This window comes from Sminthopsis crassicaudata, chromosome 3, assembly GCF_048593235.1.
Source record: "Sminthopsis crassicaudata isolate SCR6 chromosome 3, ASM4859323v1, whole genome shotgun sequence".
In the NCBI taxonomy this organism is placed as follows: Eukaryota; Metazoa; Chordata; class Mammalia; order Dasyuromorphia; family Dasyuridae; genus Sminthopsis; species Sminthopsis crassicaudata.
In genome coordinates this window covers 453,613,812-453,639,156 of record NC_133619.1, presented here as the reverse complement: position 1 = coordinate 453,639,156, position 25,345 = coordinate 453,613,812, and the positions used below count along the sequence as shown (strand labels likewise).

At 33.3% G+C, this 25,345-nt stretch overlaps 1 protein-coding gene across 2 annotated transcripts in view; it reads right to left on the bottom strand.

The window, feature by feature from the left end:
- Nucleotides 1-863: 863 nt before the first annotated feature.
- Nucleotides 864-25,345, bottom strand: part of IFIH1 (interferon induced with helicase C domain 1) — a 90,297-nt gene continuing 65,815 nt past the window's right edge. For both annotated transcript variants that reach the window (XM_074303269.1, XM_074303270.1), the window contains 9 exons: nucleotides 25,038-25,154; nucleotides 21,957-22,080; nucleotides 19,625-19,879; nucleotides 17,857-18,119; nucleotides 16,494-16,643; nucleotides 13,212-13,373; nucleotides 5,181-5,371; nucleotides 2,905-2,998; nucleotides 864-2,810 (listed from right to left, as the gene is read on the bottom strand). In XM_074303269.1, coding sequence (XP_074159370.1) covers nucleotides 2,631-2,810; nucleotides 2,905-2,998; nucleotides 5,181-5,371; nucleotides 13,212-13,373; nucleotides 16,494-16,643; nucleotides 17,857-18,119; nucleotides 19,625-19,879; nucleotides 21,957-22,080; nucleotides 25,038-25,154 — 1,536 coding nt within the window. In that variant the 3' untranslated portion in view covers nucleotides 864-2,630. The remainder of the gene's footprint in view (nucleotides 2,811-2,904; nucleotides 2,999-5,180; nucleotides 5,372-13,211; nucleotides 13,374-16,493; nucleotides 16,644-17,856; nucleotides 18,120-19,624; nucleotides 19,880-21,956; nucleotides 22,081-25,037; nucleotides 25,155-25,345) is intronic.

Genomic DNA, 25,345 nt, shown 5'->3' with positions numbered 1-25,345 from the left:
TATGAGGTGCAATGGTTAGCACACTGGACTTGGGATCAGGAAAATTCAGCTTCCATGAGTTCAAATCTGGCCTTAGACATTTTTATGAGACCAGAGGAAGTAACTTAATTCTGCATGTCTCAATTCATCATTTGTAAAAAGAGCTGGAGAAGGAAATGGCAAAACACTCGAGTCTTTTTGCCAAGAAAATTCCAAATGGAGCCAACAAAGTCATATACAACAGAAACAAGTAAACAACAAATTCTTGTAGAATTTCCAGATGCCACTTGAAGAGAGTTCTATTTTCTCTGTAATCTGTAGTTCTTTAGAGGCATTTTTTGGTTTGGTTTGATTTTGTTTTGGGGAGGGGAGAGAAGACAATAGATTAATTTGTCCTTTTAACATTTCATATTATGACCCTTAAGTGATTCCTATCCATCCAGATCTAGATATCATTTAAAAAATGAAAATAGTATGGTACTAATTAAATTTAACTTAATATCTCTAAAATGAAGTAGAGGAGAAGGAAAAATCTTCAATAAGTAACCAAAATGTCTCTTCTTGATAATCAGGAGAGAATAGTACTTTTTTTTTTTTTAGACAATTGGGGTTAAATGACTTGCCCAGGAAATGTTAAGTGTTCGAGACCACATTTGAACTCATATCCTCCTGACTTTAGGACTGGTGCTCTGAGAATAGTACTCTTGTAGCAAATCAGCTGAAGGAATTTAGTAATTATTCTTCCTTGATAAAGACTGATTATGGTTCCTGTTTCTCACATTTTTGGGGAAAAGGGAGAAGTGTCAAAGACGAACAATATCTTTGCTGTAAAAATTAGCAGAGATGAAGAATTGAAAGTCGGAAATAAGTAATAACAATGACTGATGGATAGAATATCTTATTTATTTAAGTTCTGATTAAATAGGACTTGTCTTTTTCATTTCTTTTTCTTCTGAGTTCCTGTATTTTTTGGTAATTTTCCTGTCAATTGTCATGACTCTCCTAGAGAATACTAGGGTAGTGAGCTTTAAATGAAATGAAATAAAATTTTTTTAAAAATTTTAAATAATATCTTATCTTTCCAAATACATACAAAGATAGTTTTCAACATTCATCTTTGCAAAAACAATTTTTCTCTCTCCTTCTTCTTCCCACTTCCCAAGACAGCAAGCGATCTGATATAAGTTAAACAAGTGAAATTCTTCTAAACATATTTTCATATTCATCATGCTGCACAAGGAAAATTAGATCAAAGGGGAAAAACACAAGAAGGGAAAAAAACAAGCAAACAAATAACAATTGTGAAAATACTATACTTTGATCCACATTCAGTCTTCATACTTCTCTTTCTGGATGAAGATGGCTCTTTCCATCCCAACTCTATTGGAATTGCCTTGAGTCTTTGTTGTTGCTATGCATAATGTTCTCTTCATTTTGCTCACTTTACTTAGCATCAGTTCATATAACTCTTTCCAGGCTTTTCTGAAATCAGACTGACCATTTCTTATAGATCAATATTCCATTACATTCATATACCACAATTTATTCAGTCAATCCACAACTGAAGGTATTCCACTCAATTTCCAGTTGTTTGCCACTACAAAAAAAGGCTGCTAGTTCCTCTTTTATGATAGCCCTTTGAGCATAGTTCCAAGTTGCTCTTCAGAATTAGATCAGTTCAAAACTCTAATAATAATGTATTAGTATCCCAGTTTTCCCACATCCTCTCCAATATTTATCATTATCTTTCCTGTCATTTTAGCCAATCTAAGAGGTATGAAACAATTCCTCAGAGTTGTCATAATTTGTATTTCTCTAATCAATAATGATTTAGAGCATATAAATTTGAATCAATTCTCTCTATATATCAGAAATGCTGACTGTAAAAATTGTTTCCTAATTTTGTTTTCTTTCTAAAATTATCTACATTGGCTTTTAAATTTAAGACCTTTTAAATTTAATGTAATTAAAATTATACATTTTGTATTTCATAACATTCTTTAGTTCTTTTTTGGCCATAAATTCCCTCTTTTTCCACAGATCTGAGAGATAGAAGACCCCTTGTTCTCCTAATTTTTTTATGTTTAAATCATGAATAGAATAGTGGATTTTAAACCTAGCCTACTACAGTTTTCTCAGCATTGTATGATGATAGCTATATTAATCAAATATGGTTTTAGGGATTTTTTATATCTTCCCACTAATAACATCTGATATACTAATTTATTACTAGTTAATAATAAACTAAAAAAATTAAAATTAAAAGTTAAAACTAAAAGCAATCTGATTTAGATTAAACATGTACAATTCTAAACATATTTCCATATTTGTCATAATGCACAAAAAAAATCAGATCAAAAGGGAAAAAACAAAAAAAGGAGAGAAAAAAACACCAAGCAAACAAACAACAGCAGCAAAAAAGGTGAAAATACTATGCTTCATAGTTCTCTCTCTCTGGATGTGGATGGCACTTTCTATAACCTCATTGAAATTGCCTTGAATCACATCATTGTTGAAAAAAAGCTCAAAATGATTTAAAGAAATATTTTCATTCATTCTATTAGTGCTCTGGTGCAATTATTGTAAAAATATTACTAAGGTATTCTTGGTAAAAATATAAAGTTCAAAATTTAGATCATATTAAATCTATATTAATCTTCATCACTAAACATCCAATGTTCTGGATAGTCAAGCTTTCGAAACATTATAGGCAATTCCACCCACTTTTTGTATTGTTTCTTTTGGGAATCATTTTGAAAAGCCACCACGAAATTTTTTATTTTGAGACAAGGTAAATCTAAACCTTTGTTCACCATCATAGTTCCCCAGGACTGGAAAGAAAAGAAAAAAAAGAAAAGATATAAATTATATTCATGTATGTGAAGTCTGATTGTTGGCTGACAATATTAAAAACAACAGGCTTACCTGTCCACATTGACTGCAAATAATCTCACCATTTGTTTGATAGTCTGCAAATTTCTTTTGTAGTGTTTTCTTTTCTCTTACAATGTAGAGTTTCCTAAAATGTGACAATAGATAATCAATCAAATACTTTTGTATTTAATAGACTAAATTGGTATTAAGGACTTTGGACTGCCAAGCCAAATATCAGGCTATACGTAATATCCCAGATATTCTTCTTCAATCAAGAAACACAACTTCATGTTCCTTACTATGTATGATCTTTATTTTTCCAACATTTACTCAAGTTCTTCTGAATCTTTCAAAAGACCGTTTTTCTCCATTCTGCCAAAAGACACCCCTTTAATCTTAAAAGCATTGCTCAAATTTCCTAAATGTTTTCTTTGATCAGTTTTAATGCTCATTTCACCAACAGCAGTGTATAGTCACACACTGGCCTTGAATTAACTTCACTAGGAATTTACTAGCTTGCACTAGAAAATAATGGTAATAATAGTTGACATTTATATGGTACTTTTGTAGCTTTTCACTTGTTTCAATTATGTCCAATACTTTGTGATGTCTTTTGGGGTTTTCTTGGCAAAGATACTGATAGTACTTTCTTCCTTTTTTTATATCAAAGCTTTTTATTTTTCAAAATATATGTGTGGACAATTCTTCAATATTAGTCCTTGCAAAACTTTATGTTCTAATTTACACACACACACACACACACACACACACACACACACACACACACACACACACACACACCATCCCCTAGTGGGTAAGTAGTTCAATACATGTTACACATGATATAAATATATGTTAAATCCAATATATGCATACATATTTATACAATTATTGTGCCGCACAAGAAAAATCCAATCAAACCAAAGTTTGAAAAAAAAGGAGAAGCAAAAAAAAATGCAAGAGAACAACAACAGAAGGAGTGAAAATGCTAATGTGGTCCACACTCAGTTCCCATAGTTATCTCTCTGGGTATAGATGACTCTCTCCATCACTGAACAGTTGGAGGCCGTTTGAATCATCTCATTGTTGAAGAGAGCCATGTCCATCAGAAATGATCATCACATAATCTTGTTTGTTGCCATGTATAATCTGATCGTACTTTATATAATTTCATGCAAACCTCACAATTTTGTGAAGTAGATAACATAGATATTTTTCTTTTCACTTTACATTTGAGGAAATTGAGACTAGAAGATTGTGCCTTTCCTCCTGTCACACAGCAATTCATCCAAGTCTCCCTGACTCCAAGATTTTCCACCATCCTACATCAATTTCCAAGATCTTTTCACTTCTAAAATTCAATTCATAATTCTAAGACCATGTTCAATTTGTAATCTTCCACATTTGATTATGAATCTATCTGAAGCAATCATATATAACATATAATATAAATTTATAGTATCCATTCTAGTGGTCATATACCAAGGAATCTTATTAGATTCTCAATATCAAATTTTAGATGCTTTGTGCAATCTACATGTCTGTCGTTTTCAAAGCCATTTAGCTTGGTTTAGATTAAAGGGTGGACAATTATTTTTTGGGTCATGTCCAAAAAAAATCTATTTTTGCTATTTTGTTGTTAAGTGATTCCATGAAATTAGGATAGCAACTAAAGTGATTTCTAATATAATTCTAAAAAATAGGCAAAGATATCCTAAAGATATGGTGAGTTAAGAAGATACCTCAGCCTTTTTTTTGGGGGGGAGAAAGGGAGAGCACTGCACTGCTATAATGACTACATCAGTTAGGCATTCACTTATAGAGAAAAAGGGGTGTTTGATTTTTTTTTATTTTAAAGAGAAGTTCATAGAATTTACACTCTTTCTGTTGTTTGCTTGCATTTTTTGTTTTCTCTTCACAAGTTATTTTTACCTGCTTTCTAAATCTGATCTTTCTTGTGCAGGAAGATAACTATAAAAATATGTATGCATATATTGTATTTAACATATACTTTAGCATATTTAACATGTATGGCACTACCTGCCATCTAGAGGAAGGAGTGAAGGGAAGGAGGGGAAAAGCTGAAACAAGTTTTTGCAAAGGTCAATGTTGAAAAATTACCCATTAAAAACCTATAATAAAAAAAGTAAAAAAAAAAAAGAAAAAGAAAAAAAAAAAGAAATTGTTCTTTAAAAGGGAGGATGGGAGTAATAGAATAGCAAAATTTTGCAATCAACACAAGCTGAATAAATTTTCAAAATATCTACAATTAAAACTACAATATGTCTTTAAAGAAAAGCCTTAAATATTAATTGTGATAAACTTACTTAAATTCCTGTGACATATTGACATGATGCATGTTCTCAATTACTTGGATGTTTTCTCCAGAACAGGCCAGCATATTACAGTTTTTACAGAAGAAGGTTACTAATGATGGATTGTCTTTTAATTGCTTTGCAAGACTCTTCTTAGTTTTCATTTTCTTTTCCATTATACTTTGCATCTGTAACGCCAAAATCTGCACACACACAAAAATAGAATTTAAAGTTGGATTTTTTAAATCCTGGAATACTTCAAAACTTTTAGACTTTGGGTTACAAAAATGCTAATGATAATACTGACTATCTGTCTTTGCTCTGATGATTGTAAAACTTTATAACAATAATAAAACTCATTATAAAAAATATGCGTTAGAATATTCTGTACAGTAGGTGCTTCATTAATAAATACTGAAGTTGTTGAACTGAATCTGTAACCAATAACCAGGAATTCTGTGAGGCTCAAATAAGATGATGGATATAAAACACTTTGCAAACCTTAAAGTGAAATGTAAGTATCAGTCATTATTAGTCTCTAGTCCCCAACCCTCCAGACTGATTACATTCCCCTAGGCTCCTACTGTGATCCTACCTGGACCATATAACAATATAGGGATGTGTAGGTAAATATTTAACAATTGGACCCTGGGGGGAAGGGGGGAATGTATACATACACTTTTCTTAGTTTAATTTCTATTGTTAATATTTTCATATGTCTAGACCATTGACAGTATCATTTATCAAGCCCAGGTTTGTAGCAATTGCCTATTTCTGAAGTGTAAATATTCATACTGAAAATTTAACAATCAATGAGCTGGCTCCAGTTGTCTATAACTAAAAATGGTCAATCAATAGGCTTAAGCCAGCTAGACACAGTGGGAGAATTACAGGACTAGAAGTCAGGGAGTCAATAAGTATGTATTTTCTATTATTTCTATTATATGACAGGTACCATGTTTGATGTGGGTAAATACTAAGAGAAAAATGGAAAAATCCCTGACCTTAACAGGGTTATATTAGGGGAAATCCTATGTACACATACACACACCCCCCCCCCCCACTCTCTCTCTCTCTCTCTCTCTCTCTCTCTCTCTCTCTCTCCATATACACTCTAGAGACACAGAAAAAATTTTGAGGAAGAATTCCTAATTTGGTAGGAGAGATCCTCTGAATCTCCCTAAGATATTGATTTTTAATAATGATTTCTTACAAAGGTGAATCTTCCAAGACAGTGGTTCTTAATACATTCTTGTGCTATGCACTCATTTAGCAGAGTAGGAAAACCTATGGAGCCAAGAATAAGGATTCATAATAAAAGTCTCAGAATGTTTTAATATGCATAAAATATAATATATAAAATTACAAAGGAAACAAATAATATTAATTATACTTAGCAAGAATATGCTTGTAAATATAAGTTTGCACACCTCAAGTTAGAAATGCTTGTTTTTGGAGAAGGAAAATTGTACTACATATCGTAGTCCACAAATACCTCATAACATTTGTGTTCTCCAGGCATAGCCTGCCCACTGGAATTTTGAATTTGAATCTGTTCTATTGCCAGTGAAGACTTTGAGCTTTCAAGTCAGGATAATAAGGGAAGACTTTTCATAAAATCATTCAATTCAACTCATAAAAACCATTCCTAGTTATTACAAGGCACTAAAGAAACAAACAACAACAACAAAACTGATCCTACCTTTAAGATAGCTCTAAGTTTGAAGAGTTTACAGGAGAAATCCAATAGTATATAAATTGAGTAATTTTATCATAGTTTGAGGGGGGACATTAACCAGGAGTCTAGTGGAAAAATTCAACTAAGGATTTTTTTTAATGGAATTGAATCTTGATGCAAGATAAAGATTCTGAAAGATTGGAATGAAGAAGAAGTGTCTTTTAGGCTTAGGGGATAACTAATAAAAATGTAGAAAAGAAAGCGATGGAAAGTTGACCTTACAGAACAGTTATTAAATTATCCAGTTTGTTTAGGACAAAGAGTGCATGAAGGGGAATAATGCAAAACCTATTAGAAAAGTAGATGAGACCAGCAGGAGGAATACAGAGAGGCTTGGAGAGACTTACATGAACTGATGCTGAGTGAAATGAATAGAACCAGAAGATCACTGTACACTTCAATACTGTATGAGGATGTATTCTGATGGAAGTGGATATCTTCAACATAAAGAAGATCCAACTCACTTCCAGTTGATCAATGATGGACAGAAACAACTACATTCAGAGAAGGAACACTGGGAAGTGAATGTAAATTGTTAGCACTACTGTCTATCTACCCAGGTTACTTATACCTTCGGAATCTAATACTTAATGTGCAACAAGAAAATGGTATTTACACACATATATTGTACTAGGTTATATTGTAACACATGTAAAATGTATGGGATTGCCTGTCATCGGCGGGAGGGAGTGGAGGGAGGGAGGGGATAATTTGGAAAAATGAATACAAGGGATAATGTTATAAAAAATTACTCATGCATATATACTGTCAAAAAAAATTTATAAATAAAATTTAAAAAAAAAGAAAAAGAAAAGAAAAGTAGATGATATTCATATTGTGAAAAGTTTTAAAGGCTCTAAACTGAAGTTTTTATTCTAATTGAGAGACAGTAATCTGTCAATGAAGTCTTTTGACCAGGAAAGTGCAATGATCAGACTTGTGCACTACAAAGGTAATTTTGGCAATGGGGTGAGGGAATTGAGATCTGAAGCAGTCGGCATTTGATTAGAGGTAAGATAAGGGCAAGAGATATTGAGGCAGAATCAATAGGATTTGGCAACTGATTCACTCAAACAGTGTAAGACGGAAGAGTCAAGGATGACTCAGAAATTATCAACTTAGGTGAGCAGGAAAATAGTGGTGCCTTCAACTAAAGTGGGGGAGTTGGGAAGTTTGGGGAGAATGATGATAAATTCTACTGTATGCCTTGTTAACATTCCCAAATAAACATGTCTTCAGGAGAACTTATCAACATTCTTGCCAAACTTCTAAACTTTCCTAGTTCTAGAAGCTTATTAGTGAAAAAGGAAGATAAATTTAAGATATGAAATAGTATGAAAATGTAGAAAGTGAGTCTTTTTTAAGGATGGAGGCCTGAGTATATTTATAGGAAGGATCTAATAAATACAGAGAGACTGAAGATATATGAGAGAGACAGACAGACAGACAGAGATAGAGCCAAAAGAGACTGGGGTGAGGAAGGGAGAGAGAGAAAGAGTGAGCAATGAGAGTTGGATACAATGACACAAATACAGGAGTTAACCTTGGTTAATTGTTAGTACTCTTATTCTCTTTAAACTACTTGAATTACATTGAATATATTTCATGTTGACTTGTCTCTGTACATATTGAATCTTTCCAGCAGAATGTAAGCCCTTTGAGGGTTAGACTATTGAGTTTTTGTTTTTATATACAGAACACCAAATACAGTGCCTGGAACATAGTAGGCACTTAATAAATGTTTGTTGAATTGAATTGAATTCGCAAAGAATTAATTGGCCATGGGGATTTCAATTTTCTGTCACTGAATTATGTATATATTTTTTAAACTCTCATTGTGCCTCTTCCTGGTGTGTTATGCCCTGGATAGTTGTCCAACTTTGCCTCCCTAGCTATATGAAAGAATATGATTACACAGTAAAACTGAATCCATAGGTGGGAGGGGTTTTATAATATTTATAATGTGTTCTTTAAATTGTGCTTTTGCTTTTGGATTATTTCTAGTTTAATGTGTGTATATATATATATAGACATTTCTATCATCATAGACCGCGTACATATTGTTTATGACTTTTTTCAATTCAATGGACATCTGTTTTTTTTGACAAGTGCCACTTCTTTGAGAGTTTCCCTGATCCATCTACACAGGAATGCCCCTACTTATCTTTGAATGCTCATTGTACCTTGCACCTCACCTCTTTAAAGGTTTATTATCCATATTATAAAGTGCTGAGTTAAATAACATCTTATTCCCTTTGTTGGACTGTAAGTACTTTTAAGGTATTAATCACGTTTCACTCTTCCTTGTATTGCCTCACACTATCTACACACACACACACTCACACACTCACTCACACACACCACACAATGTATATCTGTCTGTGTACATGTATGCAGATATACAGGTAGATAGATATTCAATATATTTGTTAAACTAAACTGAATTACAGAGGAACTCTAAGCATGTACTGATCACACACTATTGTAACAACAATGGGACACATGGATCCTGGACCTATATTGTCAATAAGCCGGTCAACAAACATTTATTAAGAACCTACTATGTGGGGCAGCTAAGTGGCGCAGTGGATAGAGCATCAGCCCTGAATTCAGGAGGACCTGAGTTCAAATCTGGCCTCAGACACTCAATACTTCCTGACTGTGTGACCCTGGGGGCAAGTCACTTAACCCCAATTGTCTCAAAAAAAAAAAAAAAAAAAAAAAAAAAGAACCTACTATGTGTCAGGCACTGTGCTATGCTTTGAGGATACAAAGAAAGGTAAAAAACGATCCTCATTTTCTATGAGCTTACAGTCATATTTTAATAAGCAAATTTTATCTTTCAAAAAAAAAAAGTTTTTTAACTAAGTTGTTATATAAGTCCCTCTTTTCCATCATGCTATGAGTGTTTTGTCATCCTGTTGACTGGTACTTATGGAATGTTGTTAAATATCCTTCTAAATACCCAAGCTTTAAACATAATTTTCTGCATATATGGGCTACCTTGCATTCCTGACAATTATATTATGCCTGGAGGCTATGGATGACAAAGTTAAATTTTAGACGAGTGCAGAGAATCAAAAGAAAAAAATAAACTCCAAAGCACCATATGCACATCATAAGGCTACATGACACTGGCTTAATCAATCAAGTATAAATAACTTTTATACATAAGACAAAATAATATGAAGAACTGAAGTATTATGTTCACTAGGATGTTAGCTGGGCTGGTCATGCTAGAAGTGAATATCAAGACATTTACAGTTCAATGAGCTGAAGAGAGGAGGCATTCTAGCATAGCATCATGTTCATGTGGGCGCTTATGAAGTACTATGTGATGAATCACACACAGTAGGCAGAAGAAACTTTTAGGAATACTCTCAGACTATGTAAGATTTACATAAGAAGCTGAAAGAACAGCCCAGAAATATCAAAGGGTATAAAAATGAGAACAATAGGGTAATACTCAATGTGATGAAATGGTGATGATGATGATGACAATGATAATGATGACGACAATGAAGATGATGATAATAATGATAATGGTGGTGGTGGGCATTGTTACAATCAGATTTAAGTAAAGAGAAACTATAAAAATCAAGTGGAAGATTCTGGGTGGATTGCAGGGAGAAGGAGTAGAATAGCATCCCTTGTCCCTAGAAATTTGGTTTGATCTAGTAAGTTTAAAGTCAAGAACAGAATTGACTAAGTGCCTCAGAGAAACCAGATGGATGCTACTGGATCAATTCTGTATCCACTTTCTAGATTGAGGTTTGGGCCAGGGAAGGCCTGAAGAGTTTGGGTTTGACCTAGAAGTTAGTTGCTTCTCTAGAGTTAATTTGAATAACTCAAGTGTTTAGTTATGATTTTTTTTCACTTCTCATTAAGAACCCAGTTTCTTAATTGTTAATGAACTAGATTATAAAGTCCATAAAGGCAGGGGTCATCCCTTATCTAAACTTTTTCTTCTTCCCATATCTATCACAGGATCCTGCACACAGTAGAAATATAATAAATATTTATTAAATATCAGTACATATTGATTGAAATAATAATTTTCAAATGGAATTACTAGTCCTAGGTCTAACTAAGTGATGTAGTAGGTAGAATACTGGGCTTGCAATCATGAAGACTTATCTTCATGAGTTCAAATCTAGCTTCAGACATTTACTAGCTCTGTGACCCTGGACAAGTCACTTTATCCTGTTTGCCTTAGTTTCTTCATCTGTAAATTGAGCTGGAGAAGAAAATGGTAAATTCTTCCATCATCTTTGCCAAGAAAACTTCAGATGGGGTCAGAGAGTTGGGCAAGACTGAAACCACTGAGCAATAACAACACTCAGTCCATAAATATTGAATAGGCCCTCTGATCTGACTATGGGAAATTGAGAGGTTTAAAAAGCATATTGTAGGGTAGCACTGTCTTTGAAGTTAGAAGACTTCTAAAATCCCACTTTAGCTATGGAGTACCCATGGATATACCCTCTAATATATTTCTGTTTGAAATAGCAAGTAATATAAGACTTCCTGAATCCAAATTCACACACAAATATATTTTCAAATTCTGTAAAATGCAAGAAATCTCAAATGAATAGTGTTGACCATATTGTACCAATTATGGGCCTCCACTATATCAGTTACTGCTAACCCTGACCTAGGAAGGGTAGCGTAGCTCATCAGTGCAACTAATATTTGTAGTACTAGAGTGAACCAACTTCTATGTGAAATGACAGCATCTTCACATTCCAACATATTGTCATTTAAGGTAGAGGTAGTACTAAAATGAAAGACTGATGTACTTAATCCCTTAATGCCATTTGGTTTCACCAATCTATAAATGAGAGAGTTGGAATAAAATATCTCCAAGATTCCTTACATTTTTAAATCCTCACTCCAGGTCACCACCCTGGGCAAGTGCCCTAAATTCTCAGTATTCTAAGCAACTGAGACTCAAATTGAAAAGAAAATATTGATCTTTATGGTAAAAGAGAATTTCTGCATCAGGGCATTCCCAGTATTGATGGAAATAGGGCCACACTCTTGTTCTACTCCTATGACACTTAAATGAGACTGATGTTTGATTAAGCAGGTTTGGATAAAAAGAAAAGGTTATCTCCATCAGACAATCTGTACCAACTTGAAATTCACAAAATATTATTCAGGTTAGTCCCAGATTCCATTTTAAATTTTAAATAAAATGATATCCTAACACTTTGGTTAATGAGTCCCAAAATACTGATTTGCTATTATGTAAACATATATATATTTTAATGTAGATGTAGCTTTAAATTCTCTGAAGTGAATTTCCTTAAATTCTCCTGCAACAGTACATCAATCTTTCATTTTAGTACTACCTCTACCTTAAATGACAATATATTGGAATGTGAAGATGCTGTCATTTCACATAGAAGTTGGTTCACTCTAGTACTACAAATATTAGTTGCACTGATGAGCTACGCTACCCTTCTTAGGTCAGGGTTAGCAGTAACTGATATAGTGGAGGCCCATAATTGGCACAATATGGTCAACATGATTCATTTGAGATTTCTTGCATTTTACAGAATTTGAAAATATATTTGTGTGTGAATTTGGATTCAGGAAGTCTTATATTACTTGCTATTTCCAAAAGAAATATATCTTTTCTCCTCCAATCATAGAAATAGGTATCACAGCCACATATGTGTAATTTTTCCTTTTATTTTATTATTTATAACTGGTTAACTGGTTCTCCTTTACTCACTCAGGTTATTAATGGGCACAATGCTATTCACTATTGATTGGTACACAACTTTTGACCTCCTCTGTTTTCAATCTAGGCTGATTTTGACGCTATTTAAATAGCCTAGTGGCCCCCAACTTACATCACATTGCTGCAATTTGTATAAGCTCCAATTGATAGAGCAGCCTCAGCCTTCCCTAGTATCAGGGATTGTCAAGGTCCGGGCTAGCTCCTCTGAAGGGCTCAGAATAACTCCTTGTCAGGATAAGCAAAAGTCCTTGCCCCACATTGTGGGCGCCAAATTGTAAAGATCCTATGCTCTAAATTGTAATCATTCTCTGGGAGGAGATTTCTTTAGCTTTTTACTTTCTTTAGTTTTCTTTTTAAGACTTAGCACTTAGTAAGAACCTAACAAGGGATTACAAAGCCAATACCATGCCTAGTGAGAGTTCTTTTAAAAGGAAAAGGATATTGTAAAGAGAAAGATTCATGTACAGGTACAGATTAGACTAGAGATCCTTACCAATTTAGATTCCATGATGTTCTATGAAAACTATTGCAAAATAAAGATGGCCACTAGCAATACCTTCTGAGCATACTCCTCTGGCTTCATATTCTGAACCCGGTCAATAGCTTTATGCATCATCTTCTCACGATACAAATTAACACTTTCACGTTCAACAACTCCTGAGCCCCCACCTGCCACCAATACATAAGTACTTTCGTCAGCTCGAGCTCGACCTCGGGCCTATAAAACATCAAAGAAAACAATTACTTATGAAAAATCCTGGCTCTACCCACCTCCTTTTAAAATGAAATATGGGATGATAGTATTATTTGTCCCATGATTATTATGCTAAAAGCAAAATGCAATAAAAACAACAGAAGTCAAGTGGGCTACTGCATTTATTCAACAATCTGACACACTATTAAGTACTGAGTATAGAGCTGTAGGCTAGGGAAAGACCTAAAAAATTTAAAAAGGCAGTGGTTGCTTTGATATAGCTTAATTTCTAGTAGGGAACTAAGACACATGTTCAAAAAACTAGAATTTAAATTTGGGCCATCTAGAAAGTCTCCATGCATTTCATTATTTGCCTCTTTGAATTCACATTTATTTAAAAACACCATCAATACAAAATACAATGAAACTAGTCTCTTTAGAGTTACTTGCCGGATTTTCTTTTTCTTTTCTTTTTTTTTTAATTTCAAACATTTAGATTTATTTGTTGTTGTTAATGCTGCCCAGCCCATACGGATGTATGTTACTGATCCCCCTTCCTTCTTTTCATATTGAGGTTTTTTATTTTCAAAACATATGCAAGGATAATTTTTCAGCATTGAAAAACTTTGTGTTCCAATTTCCTCCCTCTTCTCTCCACTTCTTCCCCTAGATGGCAAATAATCCAATATATGTTAAACATAGTAAAAATATGTTAAATCCAATATAGGCATACATATTTATACCATTATCTTGCTGCACAAGAAAAATCAGATCAAAAAAGAAAAAAATGAGAAATAAAATTCAAGCAAGTCCCAGCAAAAAGTAAAAACGCTAACTTACAGGATTTTCTTAGCAATGATTTTGTACTTTAATTTTTTATACCTTTTTGTATTTTATATTTTTATACTCTGTTACATTACTTTATTTTATAGATTTGGTAGATATTTTTCTTATCAGGTCTTGGTTTGTTGAAAATGCTAGCATCAAACATTTTTATTTATGTGAAATTAAATTTTCAGAAAGGAAGAAGGTACATGTTGCATGCCAAAAATATTGATGATTTAGGATTACCAACAAAAAGCATAATTTAGCAGTGGCATATGTGTTTTGTCTTATCTGTAAGGGTTCTTTCATAAAATTTAAAATTTAATATATATTCAGATAAAACACTTAAACTAACAAATTGGTCTTTTTACAATGTAAGAGAAGAATAAAGAAGAGGGAAAACTGGATAAAAATCAGTAATACAAATCCTGATGACTTTAAAGTAGATGATTCTACTAATCCAGTCTAAGTTATGTTTTAATTTAGAAATCCTTCAGTGTCCTAGAAAAGAAAGCTGAGTCAATGGCCAAGAAAAGAGATAGTGTAGATATCTTAAGAATGAAATGGCCTATTTCCACCTTTGCAAAAGAACAAAATATTATTGTTTAAAGTTTTATAGTAAACAAAGACAAAAAGGATTCAAGTATCATATGCTCTAAAAACTGGACTGAAGCTTTTAATATGGTACCTATATTAAACAAAAATAAAGTTATTAGTCTATGCTTCCTCATCAGAAAAACAAAGTAAAACAATTGTTGAAACCATTATCCCAGAGGATCTCATGAGCTCCCAACTGTTCGTTCACTGATCACCCCAAAGCAGTTAGATTTCAGGTCTATTTTTCTCCTCAATTCCAGTCTCACATCACTAATTTTCTATTATATCCATCTCCAGATAGATGTCTTGTAAGCATTTCAAACTTAACATATTCCAAATAGAATCCATTCTGTCTTCTCCTGACATCTTTATTTCTGTTAAAGATATTCGGTTAAAAAATTCTCACTATCACCCAAAATGTCAATTTGGACCATCCGATCAGCTGCCTAGTCTTGTCAATGTTACTTCCATAACATATCTTACTTCTGTCTTCTCTGTACTCAACATCTTAGTTCGTCATCCATTGTTTGAACTTTAGAAAGAGCCTTCTTGTCTCTAGCTTCTCCCCTGTCCAATTTATCATCCATATTTCTGATTTCCTCAGACCATAAGCCTGACCAGTTTAGTATGGCTAGGAAAAACTGGTGTCAAGGCTAGAAAGATTTGGGTTAAATCAAGTGCTTCTTAAGACATACTATGAATGACCCTGGGCAAATCACTTAACCTTTCACTTTTCAGTACTCTCTGAATTATTCTCTCTCTCTCTCTCTCTCTCTCTCTCTCTCTCTCTCTCTCTCTCTCTCTCTCTCTCTCTCTCTCTCTATATATATATATATATATATATATATATATATATATATATATATATATATATATATATATATATATATATATATATATATATGTATGTATGTATATATGTATGTATATATATATATATATATATATATATATACACACACTTTTTGTTCTAACATTTCTCTTCCTTCCCCCCATCCCTCCCCAAGATGGCAGGTAGACCAATACATGTTAAATCTGTTAAAGTATATGTTAAATATAATATATGTTTACATATCTATAGAGTTATTTTCCTGCACAAGAAAAATCGGACTTAGAAATAAGGTAAAAATAACCTGATAAGGAAATAAAAAATGCAAGCAGACAAAAACAAAGGGAGTGGAAATGCTATGTGTGGTTCACACTCATTTCCCAGAGTTCTTTTGCTGGGTGTCGCTGGTTCTCTTCATTACTGAACAAATGGAATTGATTTGGTTCATCTCATTGTTGAAGAGAGCAACGTCCATCAGAATTGATGATCATATAGTATTGTTGTTGAAGTATATGATGATCACTCTGAGCTATTCCTTAAGATTGCAAGTTGCTGGAAAAGTGCCAACCCTTATTGGCATAGCACATTCCTCATGTGGGAGTTTATTAGGCTGATAGAGTACAGGTTTGCTCCTACTTTCCATCTCTATTGATCAAGGTAACAATTTTTGATATGCTAATTTATTGCCTACATTGGGTTAAAACACTTAACCTTTCTAGGTTTGAGGTTGCTTCATTAGTAAAATGAAAATATCTATATAAATTCTAAGGTAGCTTTCAGCTCTCATGATCTATTCTTCTATAAATATTTTGTACTGTTTGAAGACAAATAACAAAGTAAAATAGACAAAAGGAAAAATGAATAGAGTATGAAAGAAATTAATTTAAATATACCTGTAACATGGCAATTTCATTGGTGACAAGACCATAACGGATAACAATATTACACTCTTTTATATCCAAGCCTTCTTCAGCTACTGTGGTAGCAATAAGTAGATTTATTTTTCCAGTACGAAAATTATTAATTACTTCCTTTTGTTCATTCTGCAGAAAGAGTTCAAAAAGTTAATTTTATGTTGTTGAGTATACTAAATATTTTCCTCATTGGAAGCATTATCATAAATTGAAGCTTGGTATAAATCAAATGCTATTACTAGTTTTGAGCTTTGAGCAAATTAACATCTGATTTTCATTTTGATTATATGATACATTAAAAGCATTTCCAATTTTTAATCTAGAAACTGAAAGACTAATTTTAAGCTATGAAGATGAAATGGTAGATAAATTGGGGGATGGAAAAAAGTTCTTTTCAATGTGACTATTAGATAATTAGTAAAATCACTAAAAAAATTGTCAAGGAAATTTACACTGAATTAATTTCAGAATCTTGAACTTACAAAAATCCAGAATATAGTGGGAAAATATTGGTGTAATTTAAATTTCTTTTTGGTGCTGATATTTACGTTCTGGAGCTCTCAAACTTTCTTCTAGTTTCCTTTCCATACCTTCCACAGATTTCCAGTGCCTTCAAATTCCAAGGTAGGGTACTACAGTGCCCTATCCAAGCCTTTAAGGATTATACTCCACTTCTTGCCATCACTTTACATATACCAAAATTTCCCTTTTTAAGTATTCTATCCATTCAAGAAATGTTCTTTTTTTAGCTGGAAGCCATTTTAATAAAAATTTCAGGATAAATATTTAAAAAATGATGTGAGAGCATATTCTCCTGATTTTGTCTGGGAACAAAAGCTCACTTCCTTATACTTTCAAAAGAGACAATGAGGAAAGAGATGACAAGAATAGGTCATATTTATATTACACTTTTCAGTTTATGGTATTTTAATCTAAAAACATTTTTATTATAAAGTACTGATGAGATAATATAGATAAGAAAAATGAAGTGTCAGAAAGTCTCCTGACTTATTCAAACACATACTTAAAGTAACTGAGAAAGCTGGGGTTCCAACCTACTTTTATTTCAGATTGTAGGTTCTGTGCCTTGATACTTTTCTAGGAGTAGAAAAATCTATGTACATATGGTTGCTTTTTTTCTTTTTGGCTAAACACAGCTATGCTACTTTAGCTCCTTGAGGTCAGAGAGACATTTCATTTTTGTTTTTGTGTCTCCACTGCCTACACCCAGCCAGATTTCAAGACCAAAATTCAAAGAAAAAAAAAAACAAAACACAAATAACTCACATAGAAATACAATTACAGTAAAGTTTTAGTATAGTTAATATACTCAGCAGGATACCTGTGTCATAGGTTTAAATTCACTGCAATTTCCAGCCCCAATCAGATGGTGAGCTTTTACTCCAACTTCTGCAAATTTTTCAATGTCTTTAATCCATTGAGAGAGAGCAAATGCACTTTGCCGAGTCTTTGTGAAGATTATTCCTCGGGCAACAGATCCATCTGTTTTAGTAAACTCTTCTAGTATGGTATTTCGTAATTTGGTCAGTTTTTCATTTTCATGATCTGGAGTCAAGGCCAGTGTTTTCAATTTTTTCTTATTTTCTTTAAGAAGCAATGAGAAGAAAAAGATCAATGCATTGTACAAAAGTAACCAAATAATTCCTGGAATTAGGAACTGAAAATTGTCTTGAGTACACACGGATATAAGGTCCAATTAGTGTAATTTGGATGGGAAAGAAACTCCAGTCAAAATGATCCTGCTTAAAAACAGTCAGTAGCAAATCCCATGGTAGAAATTTTAGTCATACTATTAAAAAAAAAGGCTAAAATCCAAGGAGCTCCCTATATTACTTTTCTCTCTATGATTCTTTGAAGAATCCAAGATAAACATGAATATGCAAAGAATTTGTGATTTTTATCAGGATGTGGAATTCTCAGAACCTAGGATTTAGTTAATAAATTATAGAAAAGCTTTTCATGAAACAAGAAGATAGTACTATAAAGCTAGCTGAGTTTTAGAGGTAAGATTGAATACTATATAAACTACTCAAAAGTAGATTCTTCTTACCAAAGAGACAAGCATGTGTGAATCAAGCATGAATTCAAATTCAACAAACATTTATTATATATTATTATATGCAGTGTAGGGCAGCTAGGTGGCAGAGCAGATAGAGAACTGGGTATGAAATCAGGAATCTTATTGCATTCAAATCTGGCCTCAAGATACTAGCTGTGTGACCCTAGACAAGATACTTAACTCTGTTTGCTTCAGTTCCTCATCTTTAAAATGAGCTAGAGAAGTAAATAGCAAACCACGCCACTATTTTGAAAAGAAAATCCCAAAAGATGAATTGGACATGACTTAAATAGACTGAGCAACAACATATGCAATGTATTGTGCTAGGCATTAGGAATATGAAGATAAAAAATGGAGCTTACAAACATAGGGAAATATAATAATATGTGTATGTTCATAAATATTATACAAGGTAGAGTTTGATAAAGGCAAAGAAAAGATTCAAGGTAGAAAATTTAAGGAGAAATAACACTTTCAGTTTGGGTGATTAAAGAAAGGTTTTAAGGGGAAAGTGGCAGCTGATCTAAGAAAGATTTCAGTAAACAGAGCTGCAGAGTGTGCTCCAGGAATAGAGGAACAGCTTGAATGACTGCTCAGAGACAACAAAGTATAGGAAAAGATTGGAAAACAGAAAAAAAGTTTCTTGCAGTTAGAAATTGAGAATGTGTCAAAAGTGATCAGGTTTTGAACTCATGTATATCATTATATGGAGCTATACTATTGGTTAGAGGAAGATTTTTAAAGTTAATGTTAATTTTTTTAAAAAAAAATTAATTTAATGTTAATTTATAATTGGATTTGAATTGGAATTGACTTCAGAGGTCATGTATTCTAAACTACACTTGCCTCATCTTCCTTCTACAACTTCTTCAACCTAGCCTTCAATGGAAAACATCAAATGAAGAAGGAAAACACCATGATTTCCTAAAATAGCCCATTCCATTTTTGATCATTTTAATTGTTAAGAATGTTTTTCTTACAACAAATTTAATTCAACTTCTCTCCAATAAAAACAAAAATTGACTCTTACCATAAAATAACTCTAAAAGAAACATATCTGTTTCATCAAATTTCAATTGTTTCCTTTTATTGTCATCCTCCTCTTCCTCCTCTTCACTGTCATTTTCTTGGGCAGCATTCTTCTTTTCCCTTTCATCATTATAGAAACTTTTGAGATGGTGATATGCATCGATCATTCGGATTGTGTCATTGATTTGTAAGGCCTCATTGTATTTCCTCAAGTGCTCTGCACAAACACGCTCTTTGCGATTCCCTTCTTTTGCAGCTTTAAAAAGAAAGTGACATAAAAGAAATTATTTCCTAGAGCCAAATATGTTATACACATACCATTAAAAAATGCTAGCTCTTCCCCAAATATGTTCCGCTTTGTGGTCAATCCCTCTTGCAGCCACATCTGATATAACTAGTTGAAATTTTCTAGACTCTGTAGGTGCTTTGAAAGCATGTCAGGGAAGCACAAAGCACAAATGTGTATTAGTAATGTTTCCAAATCAGTACTAGGCATGGCCTATGGAAAGGGGCGGGGTCTGACATTTCTAAAGTCTGACAGAATCGGAGGCTATCATCACTCCCAAATAGACTTTCTCTGCCAATATGTGTCTCATATATATCACAATATATATGTACACAATATCGCGTAACTAGTTAGCATGCCAGAGTCACATATTGGGGGGTCGCGTAACTAGTTAGCATGCACAGAGACACAAGGAACAACGCTCTTGAGCTGCTTACTAATGAGGTTGGTGTGCCAGTAAGATACCTGGTGACCAAAGATGGCCACACAGCTGTGAGCCTTGCCTAGCGACAACCCCCTCTACCACCTTCTCCCTCTGCTTTCCCAATAGAATTCTCTACAACTAAGGCTTTTAAAAAGCAGCTCGCACATATACAAAAATGATTTTCCAACTTATATACATATACATACATATATATATGTTTATGTGGGGTATATACATGTATTTATACAGTTCACATATAGGCAATGCATATAATTGAGCTATAGGTACATTATATACATATTTGTGTCTACATGCACATATAATTCTGCTACATATGTGCATGTAAATATTTATTATACTTAGGTATATACTACATATAGTATATACCAGGGGTTTTCAAACTACGCCTGTGGGCCAGATGCGTCCTGCTGAGAACGTTTATGCAGCCTACCAGGTTATGGCAAATGGGCTGAGGGGTGGAGACAGAGTGTGAGGTTTTGTTTTTACTATAGTCCAGCCCTCCCACAGTCTGAGGGACAGTGAACTGGCCCCCTATTTAAAAAGTTTGAGGACCACTGGTATATACTATATAGAGTATATACTAATATACTATACTTAGTTATGTGGATACACACATACTTACACATATATTCACACAAATATGAATGCATATATATACACTGAAGCAACCATGGATATAGCTATCTCTATGTTTATATCTGTATCTAACCTATGTAGGCTGCCATATATATATAATATATATATAGTGTGTGTGTGTGTGTGTGTGTGTGTGTGTGTGTGTGTATATATATGTACACTAGCAGGAACTGCCTCTGAATGAATGGAATCATTAAGACACTTTCTTCCAGTGTTATTGGCCCAATTTGAGCTCTTCCTGATTCTATGATTCTGCTGCACTGCCTTTCCTCTTGTGCAAACATTGTGGACCCAGGAAACTATCACAGTGCTGTCTCACTCCTCTAGAAACTGTATTAGGAGGTGGCCTAGTAACATGGCAAAAGGTGGTTGATTTGGAGTCTGAGACCCCCTGCTGAGCCCGTCTCCACTTCTTCCACTTACTACCTGCATGTCATGGTCAAGTCACATCTCTTTAAGGCTCAATTTCATCTTTTGAAAAATGAGAGGATAGATGAATTCAGTTCTTCAGGATTAAAATGCCCCTAACACCTACTGAGCCCTAAGGGTTTAGTGTACTAGCTGATTCCAGAAACTGCTGTAGTAACAAGGTCTTGGGTTGCAATGTGCTTCTCCTGAAGCAGTTCAGCTACACTGCTTCAAGTAATACTTCAAGTAACACAAGAAACACTGGGGGAGATGTACTAGGTCTATTTGTTTTATTATCAACTTGTTATATTTATCTTGAAGTCTTTTAGGGAGAAGCATAACAAGATAGAGATGATAAAAAGGTCAAGATGGTGAAAAGCCTGACGCATCTTTCCTTTAACAAAACATTAAGACATATTTTTCTTTATTCTGACTTTGTTTTGCAGCTATAATGTGCAGATAAGTAAATCCTAGAAAATAATAAGTATTAAATATGAGTTTCTGAAACATTATTATAATAAATCAAATTAAAAGATAATGAGTAAAAACTCAAATTACCTCTTTTTTCCTGGTGAATAACCCAGTGTTCATAGGTTTGTGTCCCAAAATCAGATGTTGGGTTCATTTGACAAAAGGTATGAATGTTTGTCATTATTTCTATAAGTTTCTTTTTAAAGGGATTCTAAAAGTAAAATAATAAAACAATCATAACTTTTATATTGGTGACTTCCCTGTATTAAAATATCTATATTACCATGAACTTCAGTAGAAATATTTACCTAGGAAAAGAAAAGGCCACATTTCTGATGATCTGTAGTAGCAATAGTAGTAGTAGTAGTAGTCATAGTAGTAGTAGTAGTAGTAGCAGTAGTAATGGTAGTAGTAGTAGAAAACTACCATATATATATATATATATATATATTTATTTATATTTTTATATATTCATATTTATATTTATATTTATATATATAGTGCCAGATTTATGTTACAAAGGACCAGGCATTATACAAAGCACTTTATAATTAGTACCTCCTTTTTTTCCACACAACAACCCTGTGAGGAAGGTACACTCTACAGTTAAGGAAAATGAGCCAGATATCAATTAAGTGACTTGGTCACATAGCTAGAAAGTGTCTGAGCCCAGATTTGAACTTGAGTTTTCCTGACCCCTGATCCAGCTCTCTATATACTATATCAATTAGCTGTCCAATATATGTCTATGTAAATATATGTTCTTTTTCTTTTTGCATCCCTCTTATATTCTACTCTCTTTTTTCCCTCTTCGTCCTGGCTTCCCATTTTTCTGTCACACACAATATATACTGCCCCATTAGAATAAGCAATCCAATAGTTTCAAATAGTAACTAATAAATGACAAATAACTTTCATATTTGGAAGGAAATACTACATTTATACTTAAGGAAAAGATTGCTCTTTAAAGAAATGATTTCACTTTTATTTTTTAGCAACTTAAAGAATTAAAAATTAGTATAAAAACAATTTTTAACTTCTTAAAAATCAGGAAATGTACTCATACAAGTGAGAAACAGAAACTAGAATTCAATCCATCAGGGCTGGCAAATGAAACAACCAAAGGAGGGAAGAACAGTAGTGTTAATGAAATTACTATTTAAAATTAATGTATTTGATTGTTAAGATATTTTTAAAAATACTAAATAAAATATATAATGATTTTGAATAAATGACAAGAAAAAAGAAATTTCAAATGATGATTCTAAGTAGACCTGGAAACAACATAAAAACCCATTAGGTCAAATACATATTGGTCTAAGTTTTTAATCTTATGCATAAAATTATTGACTAACTATGGAATCATAATGGCCCAAACTCAAGTATGTATTTATGTCATCTCAGTGAAGTGAATTAATTGTAAATGTAATGGTTGAAGTTGACTGAATCTATCAGTTATTTACATCCAGCCCAAAGGAAGTAACTCAAGAAGATGCTACCTTATCAGATGAAGAATACCTCTACTGAATTAATCAATCAAGGACATTGGTTGAATCGATTCAATTGTTACTTGTGGTTTTCTACAAGAAAGTAAAATAAGTTAGAACCCAGCATTCCTCTGTCTAGAAGCCTAGAGCAAAGAGTAGTTCTAGCTAAGTCCTTGAGATCAAATTACTTAAAAGAAAAGCCTCTGACTCTGCCTGCCCCACCCCCAAGCTGTTTAGAGAGGGTCCTTATGAATTTTTTTTTTTTTTGAGGCTGGGGTTAAGTGACTTGCCCAGGGTCACAGCTAGGAAGTGTCAAGTGTCTGAGATCAGATTTGAACTCGGGTCCTCCTGAATTCAGGGCTGGTGCTCTATCCACTGCCCCACCTAGCTGCCACCAGGTCCTTATGAATTTGAAAGTTTGGAAGAATTAATCTTGGAAAGTTTTGGAAGAATTCTTATAGATATTCTCATATTTCCCTCAGAAAAGCCAATGGAACTGTTTGAATTTGGATTCTAAGACAAATTATACATGTGAGAACTCTACAAAGAACCCAGAAAAATCTATATCTTAGGATTATAAGGGGAATTTACAGAGGGCCCCATGAAGGAAAGAAAAAGACTTTTAACAAAATGATTTTTAGGAGTTGTAAAGTTATTCACTTTGCCAAATGTAAATTTGCCAAATTCTTGAAAGCTTACTTTCCTCTGGACTTTGTATATACTTAGAGCTCCAGTTTGGAGGGATGGCTTTATCCAACTAACTCTACTACTCTACTCTTTATTACCTTAGTTATTACCAGTTTCTAAAAGCCAATTAAGTCTGGCTGGCTAATTGATATTAATGGATAATCAACCAAAAACCCACATTGGTGAGAGCTCATGTACAGCTCTTCTGAGTTCTCTAGAGCCCCAAGGCAAAAATCAATTGATCTACCTCTGGGCACATATCCTGCCAGTGCAAATGAAGGACAAGCATAGTAGAGTTTGTGCTACACACACACACACACACACAGACACACACACACACATGCACACACAAACCCCACAAATGAATATAATTCCTTTATTTTTCACTGAGTAATGTTTTCTTCAAAAATCTAAAGAGGTTTGCAGATCACTGTATCCCAGGTAGTATAGTGCAAAAGAATACTGGGTCTGGAATAAAATACAAATCCTATCTAAGCACTTACTAATTATATGATACCTAGCAAATTTATCTGCTTCACTTTACTCAAGTGAAACAATAGCACCTCATTTCCAGGATTAGATCAAATGAAATAATAATTGTAAAGAACTTAGTATGTAGAAAATGCTATATAAATGTTATTTATTCTTATTATTATTGCTATTTTAGAATCTCTGGAAGACTAAAAATGCTTTAGCTTAATAATAACAATAACAAGGATAAAGTGAATGATTACCCTAAATTTAGTCTTGCCAATAGTCTTCGACAGTCTATTTAGCCAAAAATGAAAAAAAAGAAAAAATTTCCTATAGTTTTTCCCCCCAGCTATCAATGCATAATAGCAAAATGAATTTTTATTTTCTAATAGTTTTGGCTGATTATGTTTTTGGAGGGAAGGGTAAAACAACCTGTATAACTTTTAACCTGAAATAAGGACTATTTTCAATTTTAAAAACACCATCTGTACAAAGACAGTATAAAAATTTCTAAACCTACTTCTCTGTTGTCATCTGCAATCACAAACTTCTTATAAGGCTCCTTCACTTGTTCTTTTAAAAGGGCAGCATTTTCTTTAACAGTGATAATTGTAGATGCGTCAAGATTAGCACATATCTGTAAAAAGAAAAGTTTTCAATACTTAAATGATTACTCTTCATTCACATATTGGATTCAATTTGGCATAGGAGTTTTTCTCTTTAAGAGCTGGTCAACATTCCTTACTTGCCTTGCTTGCTTCCACGGGCTTCAGGCATTCTCTCCAGCTAAGCAAATGCCCCAACAGTTGCCTCAGCCTGAGTATATCC